General features: G+C 34.8%; 1 protein-coding gene across 1 annotated transcript in view; it reads left to right on the top strand.

The window, feature by feature from the left end:
* DNAI4 (dynein axonemal intermediate chain 4) overlaps positions 1–24158 on the top strand; it is a 101318-nt gene that overhangs the window by 70348 nt on the left and 6812 nt on the right. The window contains 1 exon segment of the mRNA XM_030865868.2: positions 8358–8552. Coding sequence (XP_030721728.2) covers positions 8358–8552 — 195 coding nt within the window.

A 24158-nucleotide genomic window follows, 5' to 3' on the forward strand; every position in this document is an offset into this window, starting at 1 on the left:
GTATGTGTCCCTAGGTCTGAAGTGGGTCTCTTGTAGACAACATACATATGGGTCTTGTTTTTGTATCCATTCAGCCAGCCTATATTTTTTGGTTGGAGCATTTAATCCGTTTACATTTCAGGTAGTTATCAATCTGTATGTTCCTATTACCATTTTCTTAATTGTTTTGGGTTTGTTATTTTAAGTTTTTTCCTTGTCTTGTGTTTCCTGCCTAGAGAAGTTCCTTTAGCATCTGTTTTAAAGGTGGTTTTGTGGTGCTGAATTCTCTTAGCATTTGCTTGTCTGTAAAGGTTTTAATTTCTGCATCAAATGTTAATGAGATCCTTGCTGAGTAGAGTAATCTTGGGTGTAGGTTTTTTTCTGTTTCATCACTTTAAATATGTCCTGCCATTCCCTTCTGGCTTGCAGAGTTTCTGCTGAAAGTTCAGCTGTTAACTTTATGGGGATTCCCTTGTATATTATTTGTTGTTTTTCCCTTGCTGCCTTTAATATTTTTTCTTTGTATTTAATTTTTGAAAGCTTGATTAATTTGTGTCTTGGCGTGTTTCTCCTTGGATTTATCCTGTATGGGACTCTCTGTGCTTCCTGGACTTGATTGACTATTTCCTTTCCCATATTAGAGATTTCAACTATAATCTCTTCAAATATTTTCTCAGATCCTTTCTTTTTCTCTTTTTCTTCTGGGACCCCTATAGTTTGAATGTTGGTGCATTTAGTGTTGTCCCAGAGGTCTCTGAGACTGTTCTCAATTCTTTTCATTCTTTTTTCTTTATTCTGCTCTGCAGTAGTGATTTCCACTATTTTATCTTCTGGGTCACTTATCTGTTCTTCTGCCTCAGTTATTCTGCTATTGATTCCTTCTAGAGAAATTTTAATTTCATTTATTGTGTTGTTCATCATTGTTTGCTCTATAGTTCTTCTAGGCCCTTGTTAAACATTTCTTGTATTTTCTCCATTCTATTTCCCAGATTTTGGATCATTTTTACTATCATTATTCTGAATTCGTTTTGAGGTAGACTGCCGATTTCTTCTTCATTTGTTTGGTCTGATGGGTTTTTATCTTGCTCCTTCATCTGCTGTTATTTCTCTGTCTTCTCATTTTGCTTAACTTACTGTGTTTGGGGTCTCCTTTTTGCAGGCTGCAAGTTCGTATTTCCCATTGTTTTTGGTGTCTGCCCCCAGTGGGTATAGTTGATTCGGTGGGTTGTTTAGTCTTCCTGGTGGAGGGGACTGGTGCCTGTGTTATGGTGGATGAGGCTGGATCTTGTCTTTCTGGTGGGCAGGATCATGACTGCTGGTGTGTTTTGGGGTGTCTGTGACCTTATTTTGATTTTAGGCTGCCTCTCTGCTAATGGGTGGGGTTGTGTTCTTGTCTTGCTAGTTGATTGGCATAGGGTGTTCAGCACTGTATCTTGCTTGTTGTTGAGTGGATCTGGATCTTAGAGCTGAGTTGGAGATCTCTGGGAGAGCTTTCGCTGTTTGATATTATGTGGAGCTGGGAGGTCTCCTGTGGACCAGTGTCCTGAACTCGGCTCTCCCACATCAGAGGTACAGGCCTGACACCTGAACAGAGCACCAAGACCCTGTCAGCCACATGGCTCAGAAGAAAAGGGAGAAAAAAAGAAAGAAAAAAAAATAAAATAAAGTTATTAAAATAATTTTTTTTAATTATTAAAAATAAAAAAGTTTAGAAAGTAATACAAAAAAGAAGAAAAAAGGAAAGAGAGAGGAGAGCAACCAAAGCAAAAAACAAATCCACCAATGATAACAAGCACTAAAAACTATACTAAACAAACAAAAAAACGAACCAAAAAAAGAGACAGACAGAACCCTAGGGCAAATGGTAAAAGGGAAGCTATACAGACAAAATTACACAAAGAAGCATACACACTCACAAAAAGAGAAAAAGGAAAAAAAAAATCTATATATCTATGTATAAGAAAACAAAAAAGAAGAGAGCAACCAAATCAATAAACAAATCTACCAATGATAATAAACTCTAAATACTAAACTAAGATAAACATAAAATCAGAAACAAATTGATGCAGAAAGCAAACCCCAAGTCTACAGTTGCTCCCAAAGTCCACTGCCTCAATTTTGGGATGATTCATTGTCTCTTCAGGTATTCCAGAGATGCAGGGTACATCAAGTTGATTCTGGAGATTTAATCCGCTGCTCCTGAAGCTGCTGGGAGAGATTTCCCTTTCTCTTCTTTGTTCGCACAGCTCCTGTGGTTCAGCTTTGGTATTGTCCCTGCCTCTGCATGTAGTTCTCCTGATGGCGTCTTTTCTTCTCTCAGACAGGATGGGGTTAAAGTAGCAGCTGATTAGGGGGCTCTGGCTCACTCAGGCTGAGGGGAGAGACGGGTATGGAATGCGGGGCGAGCCTGCGGTGGCAGAGGCTGGCATGACGTTGCAACAGCCTGAGGTGTACTGTGTGTTCTCCCAGGAATGTTGTCCCTGGATCATGGGCCCCTGGCAGTGGTGGGGTGCACAGGCTCCCGGCAGGGGAGGTGTGGATAGTGACCTATGCTTGCACACAGGCTTCTTGGTGGCTGCAGAAGCAGCCTTAGCATTTTATCCCCATCTCTGGTGTCCGTGCTGATAGCCACAGCTCGTGCCTGTCTCTGGAGCTCGTTTAGGTGGTGCTCTGAATCACCTCTCCTCATACACCCTGAAACAATGGTCTCTTGCCTCTTAGGCAGTTCCAGACTTTTCCCCAGACTCCCTCCCGGCTAGCCGTGGTGCACTAGCCCCCTCCAGGCTGTGTTCATGCCACCAACCCCATTCCTCTCCCTGGGATCTGACCTCCGAAGCCCGAGCCTCAGCTCCCAGCCCCGCCCGCCCAGGCGGGTGAGCAGACAAGCCTTTCCGGCTGGTGAGTGCTGGTCGGCACCGATCCTCTGTGCGGGAATCTCTCCGCTTTGCCCTCCGCACCCCTGTTGCTGCGCTCTCCTCTGCGGCTCTGAAGCTTCCCCACGCCACCCCGTCTCCACTAGTGAAGGGGCTTCGTAGTGTGTGGAAGCTTTTCCTCCTTCACAGCTCCCTCCCAGATGTGCAGGTCCCATCCCTATCCTTTTGTCTCTGTTTATTCTTTTTTCTTTTGCCCTCCCCGGGTATGTGGGGAGTTTCTTGCCTTTTGGGAGGTCTGAGGTCTTCTGCCAGCATTCAGTAGGTGTTCTGCAGGAGCTGTCCCACATGTAGATGTATTTCTGATGTATTTGTGGGGAGGAAGGGAATCTCCACATCTTACTCCTCTGCCATCTTGAAGGTCTCTCTAATACTATGTTAAATAATTGTGGTAAGAGTGGACATCTTTGTCTTTTTCCTGATCTTAAAGGCAATGCTTTCAGCTTTTCACTTTGAGTATGATATTAGCTGTGGGTTTGTCATATATGGCTTTTATTATGTTGAAGTATATTCCCTCTATTACCACTTTGTTGACAGTTTTTATCATAAACTGATGTTAACTTTTATCAAAACTTTTTGCTGCATTTATTGTAATGATCATATGATTTTTATCCTTTGTTTTGTTAATGTGGTATATCATGTTGATTGAGTTGCAGATATTGAGCCATCTTTGCATGCCTGGGATAAATCCCACTTGATTATGGTGTATGATCCTTTTAATGTATTGTTGAATTTTGTTTGTTAATATTTTGTTGAGGATTTTTGCATCTATGTTTATCTGGGATGTTGACCTGTTGTTTTCTTTTTGTTTTTACTGTCTTTGATTTTGGTATGTATGTTGGCCTTATAGAATGTATTTGGATGGTTTCCTCTTCAATCTTTTGGAATAATTTGAGAAGAATAGGTAATAATCCTTCTTTAAATATTTGGTAGAATTCACCAGTGAAGCTGTCTGGTCTTGGACTTTTGTTTGTTGGGAGGTTTTTAATAAGTGAATCTCCTTACTAGTCATCTGTTAGTTCAGATTTTCTATTTTATTATGATAAGTCTTTGTAGGTTGTGTATTTATAGGACTTTATCCATTTCTTCTAAACAACAAATTGGCTGTCCAATTTGTTTGCATGTAATTGTTCATAATAATCTCTTATAATACTTTATATTTCTGTAGTGCTGGTTGTAACTTTTCCTCTTTCATTTCTGATTTTATTTATTTGAGCCCTCTTTCCTTCTTGAAAAGTCTGGCTAAAGGTTTATCAATTTTGTTTATTTTTTCAAAGAACCAGCTCTTAGTTTCATTGATTTTTTTCTATTGTTTTTTAGTGCCTATTTCATTTATTTCTTCTCTGATCTTTATTATTTCCTTCCTTTTAGTAACTGTGTGGGGGTGTTGGTTCTTCTTTCTCTAGTTCCTGTAGGTGTAATTTTAAATTGTTTGAGATTTTTCTTGTTTCCTGAGATAGACTTGTATCACTATAAACTTTCCTCAGGGAACTGCTTTTGTTGCATCCCATAGATTTTGCAATGTTGTATTTCCACTTTCATTTATCTCAAGGTATTTTTTGATTTTCTCTCTGATTTCTTCAGTAACTCATTTGTTGTTTTCTAGCATGTTGTTTAGACTCCACATGTTTGTGTTTCCAGGTTTTTCTTGTAGTTGACTTCTTGTCTCATACCTTTGTGGCCAGCAAAGATGCTTAATATGACTTCAGTCTTCTTAAATTTACTGAAAACTGTACATGGACTAACATGTGATCTACCCTGGAGAATATTCAATGTGAACTTGAAAAGAATGTGTATCCTGCTGTTTTTTTGATGAATGTTTTGTATACCTATTAAGCAATCTGGTCTGATGTGTTGTATAAGCCAAATGTTTCCTTTTGATTTTCTGTCTGGATCATCTGTCCATTGATGTAAGTGGGGTGTTAAAGTCCCTTTCTATTATTATACAATTATGTATTATTGTTATATTATTCTACGATTATAATAATTCTTGTTAAATTATTATAAAATCTTTCCCTTTATGTGTATTTGTATTTGCTTTATGTAGTTAAATGTTCTTATGTTGAGTGTATATATATATTTACAAGTGTTTTCCTTTTTGTTGGGATGATCCCTTTATCATTATATTATGCCCTTCTCTGTATCTTGTAATAGTCTTTGTTTTAAAGTCTATTTTGTCTGATATAAGTATAGTTAGTCCAGCTTTCTTTTTATTTCCATTTGAATGGAATACCTTTTTCCATTCCCCCACTTTCAGTCTTCCTGTTGGTAACTCATTTTTTTTTTCACAATTCCATTCTAATATATATATGGTATTTCTGAGTTTATCTCTTTGTGGAGCTTTTCTTAGTGGATGCTCTACATATTGCAGTCCACTTGTGTTGACATTTTACCAGTTTAAGAGTAGAAATCTTCCCCCCCCTTTATATATTTTCACTCTCCCCTGTTTATATGTTTGCCCTAAATATTTCCTTTAAATATTTAAATGGAGTATTTGAACATTAGAACTGTATCAGCTAGTTATAATTTTTATATCAACCATCAAACATAATTAAGAAAACTGAAGAGAAGGAAATTGTATTTACCTATATTTTTACTCTCCACATTCTGTTTTTCTCTCTGATATTCCAAAATTCTTTTTAAAAATAATTTCCTTCTTGTTTAGCCATTCTCCTTTCGCCATTCTTAAGGAAGATCTGCTGGCAATAAATTCTCTTAGTGTTTCTTCGTCTGAGAATATCTTAATTTCACCTTTATTCCTATAAAATATTTTTAGTGGATATAGAATTCTTGGTTGAAAGTTATTTTCTCTCATCACTTAGAATATGTGTGCCACCTCCTTCTGGCCTCCATGGTTTCTGATGACAAATCTGCTGTTATTCAAATTATTTTTCTCTATATATAAGACATCATTTCTTCTTTAATGCTTTCTGTATTTTTGTTTACTTTGTTTTCAGTTTTGAGAAATTTGAGTATGATGTTTTGGTGTGGATTTCTTTAGGTTTATCTTCTTTGGAATTCACTGAGTTTCTTGATTCTGTATATTATTCTTTGCTAAATTTTGGAAACTTTCAGCTATTGTTTCTTCAGGTACATTTTTCAGTCTCATCCTCTTTCTGCCCTCCCCAATGACATGAATGTTAGATAACTTGTTATAGTCCCACAGGCCTTTGAGCCTCTGTTCTTTTTTGTTTTTTTTTCAGATTATTTTCTTTCTGTTTTTCAGATTAGGTAATTTCTATTGTTCTCTCTTCAAATTCACTAATTCTTTCCTCTGTCCCCTTCATTTTGCTGTTGAGCCCATCCATTGAATTTTAAAATTTTGATTATTTCATTTTTCAGTTCTAAAATTTCTGTTTGGTTCTTGAATTGATTTACTAAGATTTTTAATTTCTTTGATAATCTTTCTATTATTCCATTTGTTTCAAATGTGTTCATAAATGCTTGAAACATTTTTTTGATGATTGCCTTAAACTGTCAGGTAATTCACATATCTCTGTCATCTCAGTGTTGGCATCTATTGATTTTATTTGTTTTTTCTTTGTTTCATTTAGGTTGAGATTTTCTTGGGTCTTTGTATGATGAGTGACTTTCAGTTGAAATTTAGTAATTTTGGGCATTATGTCATGAGAAATGGATCTTCTCTAAACCTTCCTTTTTAGCAGGCTTTGTTTGACACCATTTTGACAGGGGAATTTACTGCTCCATTACTGCCAGGTGGGAGTAGAAGTGGGGTTTTGTAGAAATCCATGTTCTCCACTTGACCTTCAATTACAGTGAGGGAGGGGATCATCTCCTCATTATTGTTTTGCAGGGGCAGGTGGGGAGCTCTGATTTCCATTGTTACCTATATGACTGGGGGGGATAGGAGCACCTCATTACCACTCCCTGACACCATGGATTGGGACTTGGCTTTACTACTTTGGGGCAGTTCTGTAAGTTCTGACTCTACCAGTCCAACTCTGACTATTCTATTGAGGAGAAGGGACAGCTTGTTACTGCCATATAGGTGTGGAATTCCATGTTCCCGAACTGGTCTCCGCTGACATTGCAAAAAGGGCAGCACAGTTATTATTTTTGTTAGGATTGAAAGTCCTGGCTCCTTACTGATCCTTTTCTGACACCACACCCACTGGAAGGCTAGGAGATTGGGATGCCTTGTTAGAGCCTGGCAAGGATGGAAGTCTAGGCTCCCCACTTGGCTAGTGGAATTTGTGGAATGGGTGGGGCTACAATTTTTTCTCTGTGTTTTTGTCTGGAGTGGAATGGTTATATTCTAAAAGTTTTGTTTTTTTTTTCTCTTGCAAGGTTTTTCTTTTCCTGGTCTTTTGGCTAGAGAGAGGAGGTTTGTCTGGAGTATGTGCAGCAATGAGGAATCCAGGGAACTCACCACTGTGTCATTCCATGTGTCCTGAGCTCTCTTGTTGCTTTGCCTCCTTCTATCAAAGGTTTTCAAAGCCTTCCTATGTTTGTTTTATATATGATGTCCAAGGGTTTTAGTTGTATTTAGAAAAGGAATAAGAAAAACTGTCTACTCCATCTTCATGGATGCAGGATTCCCCTTCATTCTGTTTTTTTACTAAGTAATGTGGTAGGCAGAATAATCATTCCCCAAATATATACACATCCCAATCTCTGGAACCTGTGAATAAATTACCTTACATGACAAAAGAGACTTTCCAGATGTGATTACGTTAAGGATCTTCAGAGAAGGAGGTTATCCTGGGTTACTGGAGTGGACGGAAACTAATCACACGGGTACTTAAAATTGGAGCACTTTTTCCAGTTCTGGTCAGAGAGAAATGTAATGACAGAAGACTATCAGAGAGATGCAATATTGCTGTGTTTTGAAGATAGAGGAAGGGTTGCTGGTGGCCTCTAGAAGTGGGAAAAGGCAAGGAAATGAATTCTCCTCTAGAGCCTTCAGAAAGGAACATAACCCTATTAACTTTTTTGTTTTAGCCCAGTGAGACCTGAGTCAGACCTCTAACCTACAGAACTCTAAGATAATACATTTGTATGGTTTTAGTCCACTAAGTTTTTGGTAATTTGTTATAGCATCAATAAAAATAAAATCAATAAAAATTAATTTATTGTTCCTATAAAGCAATAATCAAATCAAACCTTTATCTGAAGACTGCTAATAATTTTATTTCAGTTTGAATAAAAATATATAGAGATACAAATTACCTTATGAGTTATCATTGCTTATTTTCTGGAAAACACACATTTTTTGAGTGGTTAAGAATTCCAAAATGAGGTAATTTATGTATATCTTGTATGTGCTTGGTTTGTAAAAGATGTTCAATAAATGTCTATTGAAGTTGTTAAATACTGGAGGAAAACAAATAGTGGTGGCAAAATGTCATTTCTTAAATCTTTAGAATGTACAAACCAGCTAATATTATTTGAATTATTTTAGCATTGCATCATATTTGTATTTTACAGTTAGTGAAGGTAGTTCTCTAATGGATATTGAAAATGTAATTCTGGCTAAAGTCCATGATGAAGAAGAAGACAACTCAGAGGCAGTATTGAAATCTGATAAGTTCCAACAGGACTTATTTTTTATGGAACGAGTTATAATGGAAAACATGTTTCAGCCAAAACTTGCAGCTTATCGTCAGCTTCCTGTGTTAAAAGGTATTTAATACATTATATACTAAAAATCTTTTGTAAAAAAACATGGTGTTGTTTTGAAATAACGATTTTGTACTTTAAAAAAGGTATTTAAAAATAATCACTTTTAGTTAAGCTCAAATAATTAAAAAAATCAAATGATATTATTATTTCTAAAATGCAATATCTAGACTGAGTTATCACTGATCAGAAGACATTTTTATATAGTTTACAGCACTTAACATATGAGTAGCAAGAGAGTCCAGACCAGAAACCTGAAAGAAAAAGGTGTAGACCTTTACCTTTGGCCCTTTCCTCTCCGTTGTCCCCTCATTGAATTATTCTCTTATAATCAGACCCCCCTTTCCATTGCCATTTATACTTTCCAGGTTCTAGCTTTTATTACCTGTCCCTAATTTTATTACATACTCTTATTGCTACAAATCCCATCTCATAGATTCACAAAATATTTTGTAGGATTTGAGAGATTATCTAATTCAACTTTTCAATTTCAATTCCTAGCTTTCAAGTATGGCTTAGGGCCAACTCCTTTAAGAAATCTTTCTTGATCCTTCAAGTCAAAAGTGATCTTCTACATCAAAAAATTAGGTTACAAAATTGCATGTGTGACAAATGGATGTAAACCTTTTTGCTTACTTACATCTGAGAATATTGAAAAACTATGTTTCTTATCTCACATTAGGTTGATGTTTTAAAATTTTTATCATATATATAAAGTTTTCGTCCCATAATTAGAGTTATAAGATTAAAATTTTACTGAGTACTGTAAATTTTGATGTTTTAAAAACAAAACTGGTGGCAGATCACTTCTTTAAATATATCTAAGAAATAGAAATATAGTAGGAAATTTTTTAATGAGGTAAGATTTACATATAATGAAATACATATATTTTAACTGCATAATTTGATATATTTAAGAATGTATAAGCCTATATAACTAATACTGTAATCAAGACAGAAAATATATTTACCAACCCCAAAAGTTCCCTTCTGCTGTTTTCCAGTTAAAATGTACACCCTTATAGACAGGCAAAGCTGATTTCTATCACTATAGAGAAATTGTTTTGGTATATCATATAAGTGGGTTCGTATAGTAAGTATTCTTTTGTGTCTGGCTTCTTTTACTTAACATAATGTTTTTGAGATTCATCTACATTGATATGTATATAAGTAGTTCTTTTTTTTTTCTGAGTACTACTCCTTTTTATGAATATACCATAATAATTTGTATATTCATTCACCTGCTGATGGACACCCGTACATCTTTGAGCTGTTATGAATAAAGCTGCTATGACCTTTTTTGTGTTTCTTTTTGTGGATATGTTTTAATTTCTCTTAGATAAATACCTAGAAATGGAATTATTGGGTCTTTGGATAGATGTATGTATAACTGCAAAATACCTTTCCAGATTATTTGTACCATTTTACAATCCCACAAGAAATATACAGGAGTTGCTCCATCTTCCTTTTTTTTTTTTTTTTTTTGGCTGTGGTAGGTCTTCATTGCTGAACGGGGGCTAATCTTCATTGCAGTGCGCGGTCTTCTCATTGCGGTGGCTTCTCTTGTTGCAGAGCATGGGCTCTAGGCACGTGGGCTTCAATAGTTGTGGTACACAGGCTCAGTAGTTGTGGCTCACGGGCTATAGAGTGCAGGCTCAGTAGTTGTGGTGAATGGGCTTATTTGCTCGGCGGCATGTGGGACCTTCCCGGACCAGGGCTTGAACCCGTGTCCCCTACATTGGCAGGTGGATTCTTAACCACTGCCACCAGGGAAGCCCCGCATTCTTGATAATGCCTGCCGTTGGCAATCTTTTTAATAACTTTTTTTGTCATTTGTATATCTTCTTCTGTGTAATATTTGGTCAAGTTCTTTGCGCATTTTAAAATTGAGTTGTCTTTTTAAAAAAAAATCAAGTAGTAGGAGCTTTTTTTTTTAATATATTCTGGATACAAGCTCTTTGAAAGATACAACTATTTTCTTTAAGCCTATAACTTATATATTTGTCTGTTGTTGAGCAGACATTTTTAATTTTGATGAAGTCTTATCTATCAGTTTTTCCTTTTGTAGTAAATACTTTCCATGTCTTCTCTAAGAAATCTTTGCCTGCCCCAAGGTTGCAAATGTCTTTGTCTTGTTTCTGAACTTAGGATAAAGGAATTCAGTATTTCATTGTTAAATGAGATGTTAAGTATAGTTTTTTATAGATGCCTTTTACTGGTTTGAGGAAATTTCCTTCTCATTCCAGTTTGCTAGACATTTTTAAACATAAATGGGTGTTGAATTTTGTTCAAAACATTTTCTAAATTATTAAAACAATTATGTAATTTTTTCCTTTAATCTGTCAATTTGGTCAGTTACAGTGCTTGATTTTAAAATGTTAAAACAAACTGAATTCCTCTGGTTAAACTTCACTTGGTTATGGTATATTATCCTTTTTATATACTGTTGAATTCAATTTTCTAATACTCTATTGAGAATTTTCGTGACTAGTCTCATGCAACATATTTTTTTGTAATTTTCTGTTCCTTTGAAGTTCTTTAGTGTTATGATGGACTTATAGTATGAGTTTTGAAAGTCTTCCCTCATTCTCTGTTTTCAAAAAAATTTTTGTGTATTATTTCTTCTTTAAATGTTTCATAAAATTTACCAGTGAAACCATCTGGGATGGAGTTTTCTTTACAGAAAGTTTTAAAATTGCAAATTTAATTTCTTTGACAAATATAGGGTTATTCTATTCCTACCTGTATCAGTTTTGGTAATTTGTGAGGAATTTACCCGTTTTGTCTATGTTGTTGAAATTATATGCATAAAGTTGTTTATAATATCCTCTCTTTAAATTCTTTTGATATCTGTAGGATTTATAGTGGTATCTCCTATTTCATTCTTGATATTGGTCATTTTTGACTTTTCTCTCTTTTTTATTAGTCTGGTTGGGGCTTTTTCAATTATAGTAATCCTTTCAAAAATATCTTCTTGTTTCAATGATTTTCTCAATGTTTTGGTCTTTTTTTAAAAAAACTTCAGTTATTTTCATTTTTACTTTTACGTTTTTCTTCGTTGAATTTAATCTACTCTTCTTTTTGTAGCTTCTTAAGATGGAAGTTTGGATCATTGATTTTACATCTTTTTTTGTGTCTAAGATAGGCATTTAATACTATAAATTTTCCTGCCTCTTACAAATATTGATATCTTGTGTTTTTATTATTACTCAGTTCCAAATAATTTTTAATTTTCCTTGTGGGTTTTTCTTTGATGTTTAGGTTAGTTAAAAGTATACTGTTTAGTTTCCAAGTTTTTAGTAATTTTTTATTCATCTTTTCTTACTGAATTCTAATTTAACATCGGCATGGTGGTCAGAGAACATATTCTATATGATTTCTACCCTTTGAAATTTATTAAGAATTGTTTTATGGCCCAGCATATGATGAATGTTCCACATTCAAGAAGATGGGGTATTCTATTATTTAGTGCAGTATTCTTTAGATGTTAATTATGTCAAATTGATTGATAGTGTTTTACAAATCTTTCATTTTTATTGAGTTTTTGCTGACTTGTTCTATCAACTAATGAGAGTATTGTTAGAATCTTTAATTATGATTATGGATTTGTCTCTATTTTCTCTAGGCTTATTAATTTTACTGTATATATTTGAGAGCTTTATTATCAGATACATTCATACTTAAATTGTTCTATCTAGTCTAGACCCCTACCTGCACACACTTTAGAAAAAGCTAATTTAAAAAGCAAGATAATCTGAACATAAGTTCACTGCTTGATAAAACAAATTTCAACACTGTATTGTTTGGAAGAAAACACAATCCAGTCATTCATGCTGTAAATTTTATGATGTACAGCCTCCAATAAAAATAATTACTAGTCACGTAAAGAAGCAGGAAAATGTGAGCCATAACTGAGAAAAATTAGTTAATAGAAACAGATGAAAAGATGACTGAGATGGTGCAAAAGCAGACAAGGACTTTTTTTTTTAATAGATCTTTATTGGAGTATAATTGCTTCACAATATTGTGTTAGTTTCTGTTATACGACAAAGTGAATCAGACATATGCATACATCTGTCCCCACATCCCATCCCTCTTGAGCCTCCCTATGCCACCCCTCTAGGTCATCACAAAGCACTGAGCTGTTCTCCCTGTGCTATACTGCTGCTTCCCACTAGCTAACTATTTTACATTCGGTAGTGTATATATGTTGATGCTACTCTCACATCACCCCAGCTTCCCCCTCCTACCCCATGTCCTCAAGTTCATTCTCTATGTCTACGTCTTTATTCCTGCCCTGCAGCTAGGTTCATCAGTTCCATTTTTTGTTTTAGATGCCATATATATGCATTAGCATATGGTATTTGTTTTTCTCTTTCTGGCTTACTTCACTCTGACAGATTCTAGGTCCATCCACCTCACTACAAATAACTCAATTTCCTTTCTTTTTATGGCTGAATAATATTCCATTGTATATATGTGTTACATCTTCTTTATCCATTTATCTGTCGATGGACATTTAGGTTGGTTCCATGTCCTGGCTATTGTAAATAGTGTTGCAATAAACATTGTGGTACATGTCTTTTTGAATTACGGTTTTCTCAGGGTATATGCCCAGTAGTGGGATTGCTGGGTCATATGATAGTTCTATTTTTAGTTTTTAAAGGAACCTCCATACTGTTTTCCATAGTGGTTTTATCAATTTACATTGCCACCGACAGTGCAGGAGGGTTCCCTTTTCACCACACCCTTTCCAGCATTTATTGTTTCTAGATTTTTTGATAATGGCCATTCTCACTGGCATGAGGTGATACATCATTGTAGTGCTTTTTCTGGTTGTTTTTTTAAATTTTTATTTATTTATTTTTGGCTGCGTTGGGTCTTTGTTGTTGTGCACGGGCTCTCTCTGGTCATGGCAAGTGGGGGCTACTCTTCGTTGCAGTGCGTGGGCTTCTCATTGCGGTGGCCTCTCTTGTTGCGGAGCACGGGCTCTAGGCACGCGGTCCTCAGCAGTTGTGGCATGCAGGCCCAGCAGTTGTGGCTCGTGGGTTCTGCAGTGCAGGCTCAGTAGCTGTGGTGCATGGACTTAGTTGCTCTGTGGCATGTGGGGTCTTCCCAGAACAGGGCTTGAACCCGTATCCCCTGCATTGGCAGGCAGACTCCCAACCACTGCAGCAGCAGGGAAGTCCCCTCATTGTACTTTTGATTTGCATTTCTCTAATAACTAGTGATGTTGAGCATCTTCTCATGTGCCTTTTGGCCATGTGTATGTCTTCCTTGGTGAAATGTATATTTAGGTCTGCTGTCCATTTTTTAACTGGGTTGTTTGTTTTTTTGATATTGAGCTCCATGAGCTGTTTGTATATTTTGGAGATTAATCCTTTGTCTGTTGTTTAATTTGCAAATATTTTCTCCCATTTTGAGGGTTGTCTTTTTGTCTAGTTTATGGTTTCCTTTGCTGTGCAAAGGCTTTTAAGTTTAATTAAGTCCCATTTGTTTTTATTTCCATTACTCTACAAGGTAGGTCAAAAAAAATCTTGCTGTGATTTATGTCAGAGTGTTTTTCCTATATTTTCCTCTAAGAGTTTTATAGTGTCCGGTCTTACATTTAGGTCTTTAATCCATTTGGAGTTTATTTTTGTGTATGGTATTAAGTAGTGTTCTAATTTCATTCCTTTACATGTAGCTGTCCAGTTTTCCAAGCACCACTTATTGAAGAGGCTGTCTTTTCTCCATTTTATGTTCTTGCCTCCATTGTCATAAATTAGGTGACCATATGTGCGTTGGTTTATCTCTGGGCATTCTATTCTGTACCATTGATATATATTTCTGTTTTTGTGCCAGTACCATACTGTCTTGATTACTGTAGCTTTGTGATATACTTTGAAGTCAGGGTGCCTGATCCCTCCAGCTCTGCTTTTCTTTCTCAAGATTGCTTTGGCTATTCGGAGTCTTCTGTGTTTTCATATGAATTGTAAAATTTTTTGTTCTAATTCTGTGAAAAATGCCATTGGAAGTTAAATAGGGATTGCATTGAATCTGTAGATTGCTTTGGGTAGTATAGTCATTTTCACAATGTTGATTCTTCCAATCCAAGAACATGGTATGTTCCTCCATCTGTTTATGTCATCTTTGATTTCTTTCATCAGTGTTTTATAGTTTTCTGAGTACAAGTCTTTTGCCTCCTTATGCAGGTTTATTCCTAGGTATTTTATTCTTTTTGTTGCAGTGGTAAATGGGAGTGTTTCCTTAATTTCTCTTTCTGATTTTTGTTGTTGGTGTATAGGAATGCCAGAGATTTCTGTGCATTAATTTTGTATCCTGCTACTTAACCAAATTCATTGATTAGTTCTAGTAGTTTTCTGGTGGCATCTTTAGGATTTTTTATGTATGGTATCATGTCATCAGCACACAGAGAAAGTTTTATATCTTCTTTTCCAATTTATATTCCTTTTATTTCTTTTTCTTCTCTGATTGCTGTGGCTAGGACTTCGAAAACTATGTTGAATAAGAATGGCGGGAATGGGCATCCTTGTCTTGTTCCTTATCTTAGTGGAAATGCTTTCAGTTTTTCACCATTGAGTATGATGCTTGCTGTGGTTTGTCATATATGGCCTTTATTATGGTGAGGTAGGTCCCCTCTATGCCCATTTTCTGGAGAGTTTTTATCCTAAATGGGTGTTGAATTTTGTCAAAAGCTTTTTCTGCATCTATTGAGATGATCATATGGTTTTTATTCCTTAATTTATTAATGTAGTGTATCACATTGATTGATTTGCATATACTGAAGAATCCTTGCATCCCTGGGATAAATCCCACTTGATCATGGTGTATGATCCTTTTAATGTGCTGTTGGATTCTGTTTGCTAGTATTTTTGTTGAGGATTTTTACATCTACATTCATCAGTGATATTGGTCTATAATTTTCTTTATTTTGTGATATATTTTTCTGATTTTGGTGTCAGGGTGATGGTGGCTTTGTAGAATGAATTTGGGAGTGTTTCTCCCTCTGCTTTTTTTTGGAAGAGTTTAAGAAGGATTGCTGTTAGCTCTTCTCTTGATGTGTGATAGAATTCTTCTGTAAAGCCATCTGGTCCTGGACTTTTTTTTGTCAAAGATTTTTAATTACGGTTTCAATTTCATTACGTGTGATCAATCTGTTTATATTTTCTAATTCTTCCTGGTTCAGTCTTGGAAAATTGTACCTTTCCAAGAATTTGTTCATTTCTGCATGGTTGTCCATTTTATTGGCATATAGTTGTCTGTCGTAGTCTCTTATAATCCTTTGTATGCCTGCAGTGTCACTTGTGATTTCTACTTTTTCATTTCTAATTTTATTGATTTGTGTCCTCTCCCTTTTTTTCTTGAGTAGTCTGGCTAAGGGTTTATTAATTTTGTTTATCTTCTCAAAGAACCAGCTTTTAGTTTTATTGATCTTTGCTATTGTTTTCTTCATTTCTATTTCATTTATTTCTGCTCTGATCTTTATGATCTCTTTCCTTCTGCTAACTTTAGGATTTGTTTGTTCTTTCTCTAGTTGCTTTAGGTGTAAGGTTAGATTGTTTATTTGTGGTTTTTCTTGTTTCTTGAGGTAGGATTGTATTGCTATAAACTTTCCCCTTAGAACCGTTTTTGCTGCATCCCATAGGTTTTGGGTCATTTCATATCGTTATCATGTGTTTCTAGGTATTTTTTAATTTCATCTTTGAGGTCTTCAGCAATCTCTTGGTTATTTAGTAATGTATTCTTTAGCCTCCATGTATTTGTGTTTTTTACAGTTTTTTCCTGTAATTTATTTCCAATCTCATAGTGTTGTGGTCAGAAAAGATGCTTGATATGATTTCAATTTTCTTAAATTTACCAAGGCTTGATTTGTGACCCAAGATGTGATCTATCCTGGAGAATGTTCCATGAACCCTTGAGAAGAAAGTGTATTCTGCTGTTTTTAGATGGAATGTCCTATAAATATCAATTAAGTCCATCTTGTTTAATGTATCATTTAAAGCTGTGTTTCCTTATTTATTTTCATTTTGGATGATCTGTCCATTGGTGTAAGTGGGGTGTTAAAGTCCCTTACTATTATTGTGTTACTGTTGATTTCTCCTTTCATGGTTGTTAGCATTTGCCTTGTGTATTGAAGTGCTCCTATGTTGGGTGCATAAACATTTATAACTGTTATATCTTCTTCTTGGATTGATCTTTTGATCATTATGTAGTGTCCCTCCTTATCTCTTGTAACATTCATTATTTTAAAGTCTATTTTATCTGATACGAATATTGCTACTCCAGCTTTCTTTTGATTTCCATTTGCATGGAATATCTTTTTCCATCCCTTCACTTTCAGTGTGTATGTGTCCATAGGTCTGAAGTGGGTCTCTTGTAGACAGCATATAGATGGGTCTTGTTTTTATATGCATTCAGCCAGTCTGTGTCTTTTGTTTGGGCATTTAATCCATTTACATTCAAGGTTATTATCGATATGTGTGTTCCTATTACAGTTTTCTTAATTGTTTTGGGTTTGTTTTTGTGCGTCTTTTTCTTTTCTTGTGTTTCCCGCCTAGAGAAGTTTCTTCAGCATTTGTTGTAAAACTGTTTTGGTGGTCCTGAATTCTCTTAGCTTTCAATTGTCTGAAAATCTTTTAATTTCTCTGTCGTATCTGAATGAGATCCTTGCTGGATAGAGTAATCTTGGTTGTAGGTTTTTCTCTTTTATCACTTTAAGTATATCCTGCCACTCCCTTCTGACCTTCAGAGTTTCTGCTGAAAAATCAGCTGATAATCTTATTGGGATTCCTTTGTATGTTATTTTTTGTTTTTCCCTTGCTGCTTTTAATATTTTTTTTGTGTGTTTAATTTTTGTTAGTTTGATTAATATGTGTCTTGGTGTGTTTCTCCTAGGGTTTATCATGTATGGGACTCTCTGCACTCCTGGACTTGGGTGACTGTTTCCTTTCCCATGTTAGGGAAGTTTTCCACTATAATGTCTTCAAATATTTTCTCAGTCCCTTTCTTTTTCTCTTCTTCTTCTGGGACCCATATAGTTCAAATGTTGGTGTGTTTAGTGTTGTCCCAGTGGTCTCTGAGATTGTCTTCAATTCTTTTCATTCTCTTTTCGTTATTCTGCTCCTCCGCAGTTATTTCCACCATTTTGTCTTCCAGCTCACTTATTCGTTCTTCTGCCTCTGTTATTCTGTTATTGATTCCCTCTAGTGTATTTTTCATTTCAGTTACTGTGTTGTTCATCTCTGTTTGTTTGTTCTTTAGTTCTTCTAGATCTTTGTTAAACATTTCTTGTATTTTCTCAATCTGTGCCTCCATTTTTTTCCCGAGATTCTGGATCATTTTTACTATCATTACTCTGAATTCTTTTTCAGGTAGAGTGCCTATTTCCTCTTCAAGTTTTTGGTCTTGTAGGTTTTTACCTTGCTGCTTCATCTGTGACATAATTTTCTGCCATCTCATTTTTTTTTTTTTTAATGAGTAGGATTGTGTTCCTGTCTTACTGGTTGTTTGGCCTGAGGCTTCCAACTCTGGAGTTTGTAGGCTGTTGGGTAGAATTGGGTCTTGGTGCTGAGATGAGGACCTCTGTGAGACCTCACTCCAATGAATATTCCCTGGGGTCTGAGGTTCTCTGTTAGTCCAGTGGTTCAGACTCGGAGCTCCCGCTGCAGAGCCGGCCAAACCCCCAGCTAGTGAACGAAGATCCGGTTCACTTGGGGGTTCTTCCCATCTCCTTGGGTGTCAGGGTTCCCCACCAGTGGCCAGCAGGTGCCCTAATTGTAGGGAGACACTAACTCAGGACAAGGAATTTTAAAAAGCTATTGTACCCAGAATAGCCAACACAATATTGAAGGAGAAGAACAAAGTTGGAGGACGGAAATTACCTGACTTCAAGAATTACCATAAAGGTACAGTAGTTAAGACAGTGTGGTATTGGTGAAAGAATAGGCACACAGATCAATGAAACAGAACAGAAAGCCCAGAATAGATACACATAAGTATAGCCAACTGATCTTTGACCAAAGAGGAAAGGCAATACAATGGAAAGAAAAGATAGTCTTTCCAACAAATGGTACTGGAACAACTGAATATTTATGGGAAAAATAAAGAATGTAGATACAGACCTTACACTTTTCAGAAAAATTAACTCAAAATGGATCACAAACCTCAATGTAAGATGCAGAACTATAAAACTCATAGAAGACAACACAGGAGAAAATCTAGAGGATATTGGGTATGATGATGACTTTTTAGATTTAACATCAAAGGCATGATCTATTGAAAGAAATAATTGATAAGCCAGACTTCATTACAATTAAAAAGTTATACCATATTGATACTGTATGACCCAGAAATTTCACTCCTGGATGTATAGCCAAAAAAACCAAAAACACTAATTCTAAAAGGTACATGTACCCCAATGTTCATAGCAGCATTATTTACAATTGCCAAGATATGGAACCAACCTAAGTGTCCATCAACAGATAAACGGATAAAGAAAATATGGTGTATATATACAATAGAATACTGCTCAGCCAAAAATAAAAATGAAAATTTGCCATTTGCAGCAAAATGGATGGATTTGGAGGGCATTATGCTAAGTGAAATAAGTCAGACAGAGAAAGACATGTACTGTGTATCACTTATATGTGGAATCTAAAAATACAAAAAACTAGTGAATATAACAAAAGAAGAAGCAAACTTACAGATATAGAGAACAAACTAGTGGCTACCAGTGAGGAGAGGGAACGTAGGAGGGGCCGTGTAGAGGATTAAGAGATACAAACTATTAGGTATAGAATAAGCTACAAGAATATATTGTACAATTGGAATATAGCCAATTTTTATAATTACTGTAAATGGAGTATAATCTTTAAAAATTATGAATCACTATATTGTACATATTTAACTTATATAATATTGTACAGCAACTATACTTCAATAAAAAATAATTTAAAAAAACACAAAAAAACTTATTCCCTATGAAAGACATTGTCAATAGAATGAGAAGTCAAGTCACAGACTGGAGAAAATATTTGCAAAAGACATATCTGGTAAAGGACTCATCCAATATATAAAAATATCTCTTAAAACTCAACAATAAGGAAACAAACAACATAATTTTTAAAAATGGGCAAAAGACTTAACAGATACCTCACCAAAGAGATATACAGAGGGCAAATAAGCATGTAAGAAGATACTCAACATTATATATTAAGGAACTTCCAATTAAAACATCAATGAGATACCACCACAAAACTATTGAATAGCTAAAATCCAAAACATTGATACTACCAAATGCTAGCAAAGATGTGGAGCAACAAGTATTCTCATTCAGTGTTGGTGGGAATGCACAATAGTTCATCCACTTTGGAAGATAGTTTGGCAGTTTCTTACAAAACTAAATATGCTGTAACCATATGGTCCATAACTGCACTCCTTGGTATTTACCCAAAGGAGTTGAATAATTATATCCACACAGAAATCTGCATGCAGATGTTTATAGCAGCTTTATTCATAATAGCCCAAACTTGAAGGCAAACAAGATGTTCTTCAGTAGGTGAATGGATGAATAAATTGCAGTATATCCAGACAATAGAATATTATTCAACACTAAAAAGAAATTAGTTATCGAGCCGTGAACAGACATGGAGAAAACCTAAATGTGTATTACTAAGTGAAAAAAGCCAATCTGAAAAGGCTACATGCTCTGATTACAACTGTATGACATTCTGGAAAGGGAAAAAGTATGGAGACAGTAAAAAAAATCCGGTGTTTCCAGGGATTAGAGGGTTGGGAGAAATGAATAAGCAGAGCACATAAGATTTTTAGAGTGATGAAACTATTCTGCATGATACATAATGGTGGGTACATGTCATTGTACACTCATCCAAACCCACAGAATGTACAACACCAAGAGTGAATCCTAATGTAAACTATGGACTTTGGGGGATAATGATTTGTCAGTATGGGTTCACTGATTGTAACAAATGTACTAGTGGTGCAGGATGTTGATCTGGAAGAGGCTGTGCGTATATCTGTGTGAGGATTTGGGAACTCTGCACTTTGAGTTCAATTTTGCTGTGAACCTAAAACTACTCTACAAAAATAAAGTTTATTAAAGAAAAAGCTATAAAAATATGCTTAAGGATTTAAAATAAATAAGAATACAATAAGGAAAGTAATGAAAGCTACATATAGGACCAAATAGAACTTCTAGAGCTGAAATACATAATACATGAAATGAAAAATTTGCTGTTTGGGTTTAACAGAATACTAAAAACTGAAGAAGATCAGTGAACTCAAAGACAAGCAAGAGGAACATTCCAAACTGGAGTACAAAGATAAACAAGGCCAAAAAAAAAAAAAAAAAAAAGAGCCTCAGTGACCTGTGTCACAAGATCATGTGATTTAATATGCATGTAATTGGAATTGTAGTACTAGAATAAAGAGGAGGGAAAGCAGAAAAATATTTGAAGAAAGAGTAGCTAGAAATTTTCCATACTTGAAAAAAATCTTTAAACCAACAATTATAAGAAGCTCAATGAAACCCAAGCAAGAGAAACACAATGAAAACCACATTGAGGCACATTATAAGTAATATATCAAAAAAAGAATGTTAAAAAGTTGCCAGAAAAAACACGTTACATTTAGGGAAGAAAGCTAATAATGCCCTTATTTCTTAACAGAAGCCAGAAGACAGTGCAATAACATTTTTACTGTGCTAAAAAATTCTATATGTAGAGAAAATATCCTTCAAAAATCAAGGTGAAATAAAAACATGTTCAGACAAACAAAAACTGAGAGAATTCATTGCTAGCAGACCAGCACTGTAAAAAATATTAAAGGAAATTCTTCAGACTGATGGAAAATAATAATAGAAACCAGAATCTAAACAAAGAAATGGAGAATGCTAGAATTTGAAAATGTGAGTAAAAGTAAGAGACATTTCTCACCATTTTAAATTTCTTTAAAGATAATTAATTGACAATATAATTCTATATTTTATATGGCAAAGCAAAGGACCTAGAATAACTAAGTCAACTTTGAAACAGAAGAATAAAGTTGAAGGACTTACCCCACCAGATTACAAGTGACTATAAAGCTACAGTAATCAAGGCAGTGTGGTATTTGTCTAAGGATAGACATATAGATGATTGAAACAGGGTAGTGAGTCCAGAAATAAACACAGACCTATATGGTCAATTGATTTTTAACAAACATGCCAAGGTGATTCAATAGAGGAAGGCTGATCTTTTAAAATTGGTGCTGAAACAATTGGATATCCATATGGGCAGAAAAATGAAGATCAACTGTCACCTCATATCATATGTATAAATTAACTCAGAATGGGCCATAGATTTAAATGTAAAAATTAAAACTATAAAGTTTTAGAAGAAGATATAAGAAAAATTATTTGTGATCTTAGCGTAAGAAAAGATACTTAATACACAAAAAATCCCAAGGCATAAAGGAAAAAAATATGACTTTTGCAATAGTTAACACCTGCTCTTTGAATAACACTGTTAGGAAAAAAATGCAAGGCAACAGACTAGAAAAATATGTTTACAATACATACATCTGACTAAAGACTTAAGTTTTGAATATGTAATGGACATTTATTTACAGCCTAATAAAAAGAAGATAAACAGACTAATGAAAAAATAGACAAAAGATTGTAAAGCAATTATACTCTAATAAAGATGTTAAAAAAATTAGACAAAAGGTTTGAACAGGAACTTCACCCAACAAATAGACACCTGAAAATGTACTAAACATAGTCATCAAGGAAATGCAAGTTAAAATCAATACACTAGCCGGAATGGCTGAAATTAAAAAGACTGACAAAACCAAGTGTTAGCAAAAACATGGAGCAGCTTGGGTTTTTCATATATTGCTGTGTGAGTATAAAATTGTACAACCCAGATGTCTGCTAGGAAGTTCCTTAAAATGTTAAACACAGATCCATCCAATGACCCAATAATCCTTTTCCTGGATATTTACCCAAGAGAAAAAAATATGTCCACAAAAAAGACTTATATAAGAATGCTCATTACAGCTTTATTCATAATAACCCCAAACTGGAAAAAGCCCAGGTATCCATCAGTAGGTCAATGCTTAAACAAATGCTGGAGCACTACTCAGCAATAAAACTGAGTGCACTACTTGTATACATAATAACCTTGATGGATTTCGAAAACATTGTTAAGTGAAAGAATTCAGACACAAAAGAATGCATACCAATGGGCCCATTTTCATGATATGCTATAACCAACAAAACTACTCCAAGGTTTTAGAAATTAAACCAGTGCCTGCCTATGGTAGATTAGGTTTGACTGGAAAGTAGCATGAGGAAACTTTTTCGGTTGATGGATATATTCTGCATCTTGATTGGATTGTTGGTTACATCAGTGTGTATATTTATCAAAACTCATCAAACTGTACAGCTAAAATCTATGCATGTCAATGATTGTAATTTTCTTCACAATTAAAAAATGCTGTGGTATTTATATTATCTGGGATTCATTTAAAGAGTGATATACCACTGTTATTTTTTAACAGCTTTATTGAAGTATAAGTGACAATAAACTGCCAATGCTTAAGGCATACAATTCAAAAGCTTTGATATATCACCACAATCAATGAATATATACAATTATATATAATGATATATATGTATATCTCAAATGTTTTTTTCATGTCTTTTATAATCCTTCCTTCTTGTTCCTCTTTGCCCCTCTCCTATCCTTAAGAAGCCACTGATTTGCTTTATATCCTTAGATAGATTAGTAGTTTGCATTTTCTAGAATTTTATATAAATGTACATTATGTACTCTTTTTTATCTAGCTTCTCTTCCTCAGCAAAATTATTAAAATCAAAATTATTATTTCAGATTCACTCATGTGGTTGCATGTATCAGTTGTTCACTCTTTTTTATTACTGACTAGTATTCCATTGTATGAATATCCTATACTATGTTTATCCTTTCACCTGTTGATTTATATTTGTTTCTAGTCTGGGGCCATTACAAATAAAGTTGGTAAAAATATTGGTATACAAGTCTTTGTATGGGCATTTGCATTCATTTTTCTTGGGTCAGTACCTAGGAGTGGAATGGGTGGATCACATGTGAGATACAAATTTAACTTTCTTCTTTTCTCTATGCTTTCTAAGCAGTGCTTTAGCTGAAACTCATAAGATTTGATATGTTGTATTTTCAGTTCATTAAAATATATTTTAAAATTTCTCTTGAGACTTCGTTGACCCATGTGTTGTTATAAATGTGTTAATATACAAATATTTTGGAATTTTCTAGCTATCTTTCTCTTATTTCTAATTTAATTCCATTGTGGTCTAAAGTCATTTTATGGTCCATAATATGGTCCATCTTAAAGAATGTGCTATGGTACTTGAGAAGAACATATATTCTGGTGTTTTTGAATAGAATGTTCTATAAATGTTGGTTAGGTCAAGTTGGTTGATAGTGATGTTCAGGTCATCTGATTTTCTGCCTACTTGTTCTACCAGTTATTGAGAGAGGAGTGTTGAAATCTCCAATTATAATTGTGTATTTATGTCTCCTTTCAGAGCTATTGGTTTTGGTTGTT

Source organism: Globicephala melas, chromosome 1 (assembly GCF_963455315.2).
Source record: "Globicephala melas chromosome 1, mGloMel1.2, whole genome shotgun sequence".
In the NCBI taxonomy this organism is placed as follows: domain Eukaryota; kingdom Metazoa; phylum Chordata; class Mammalia; order Artiodactyla; family Delphinidae; genus Globicephala; species Globicephala melas.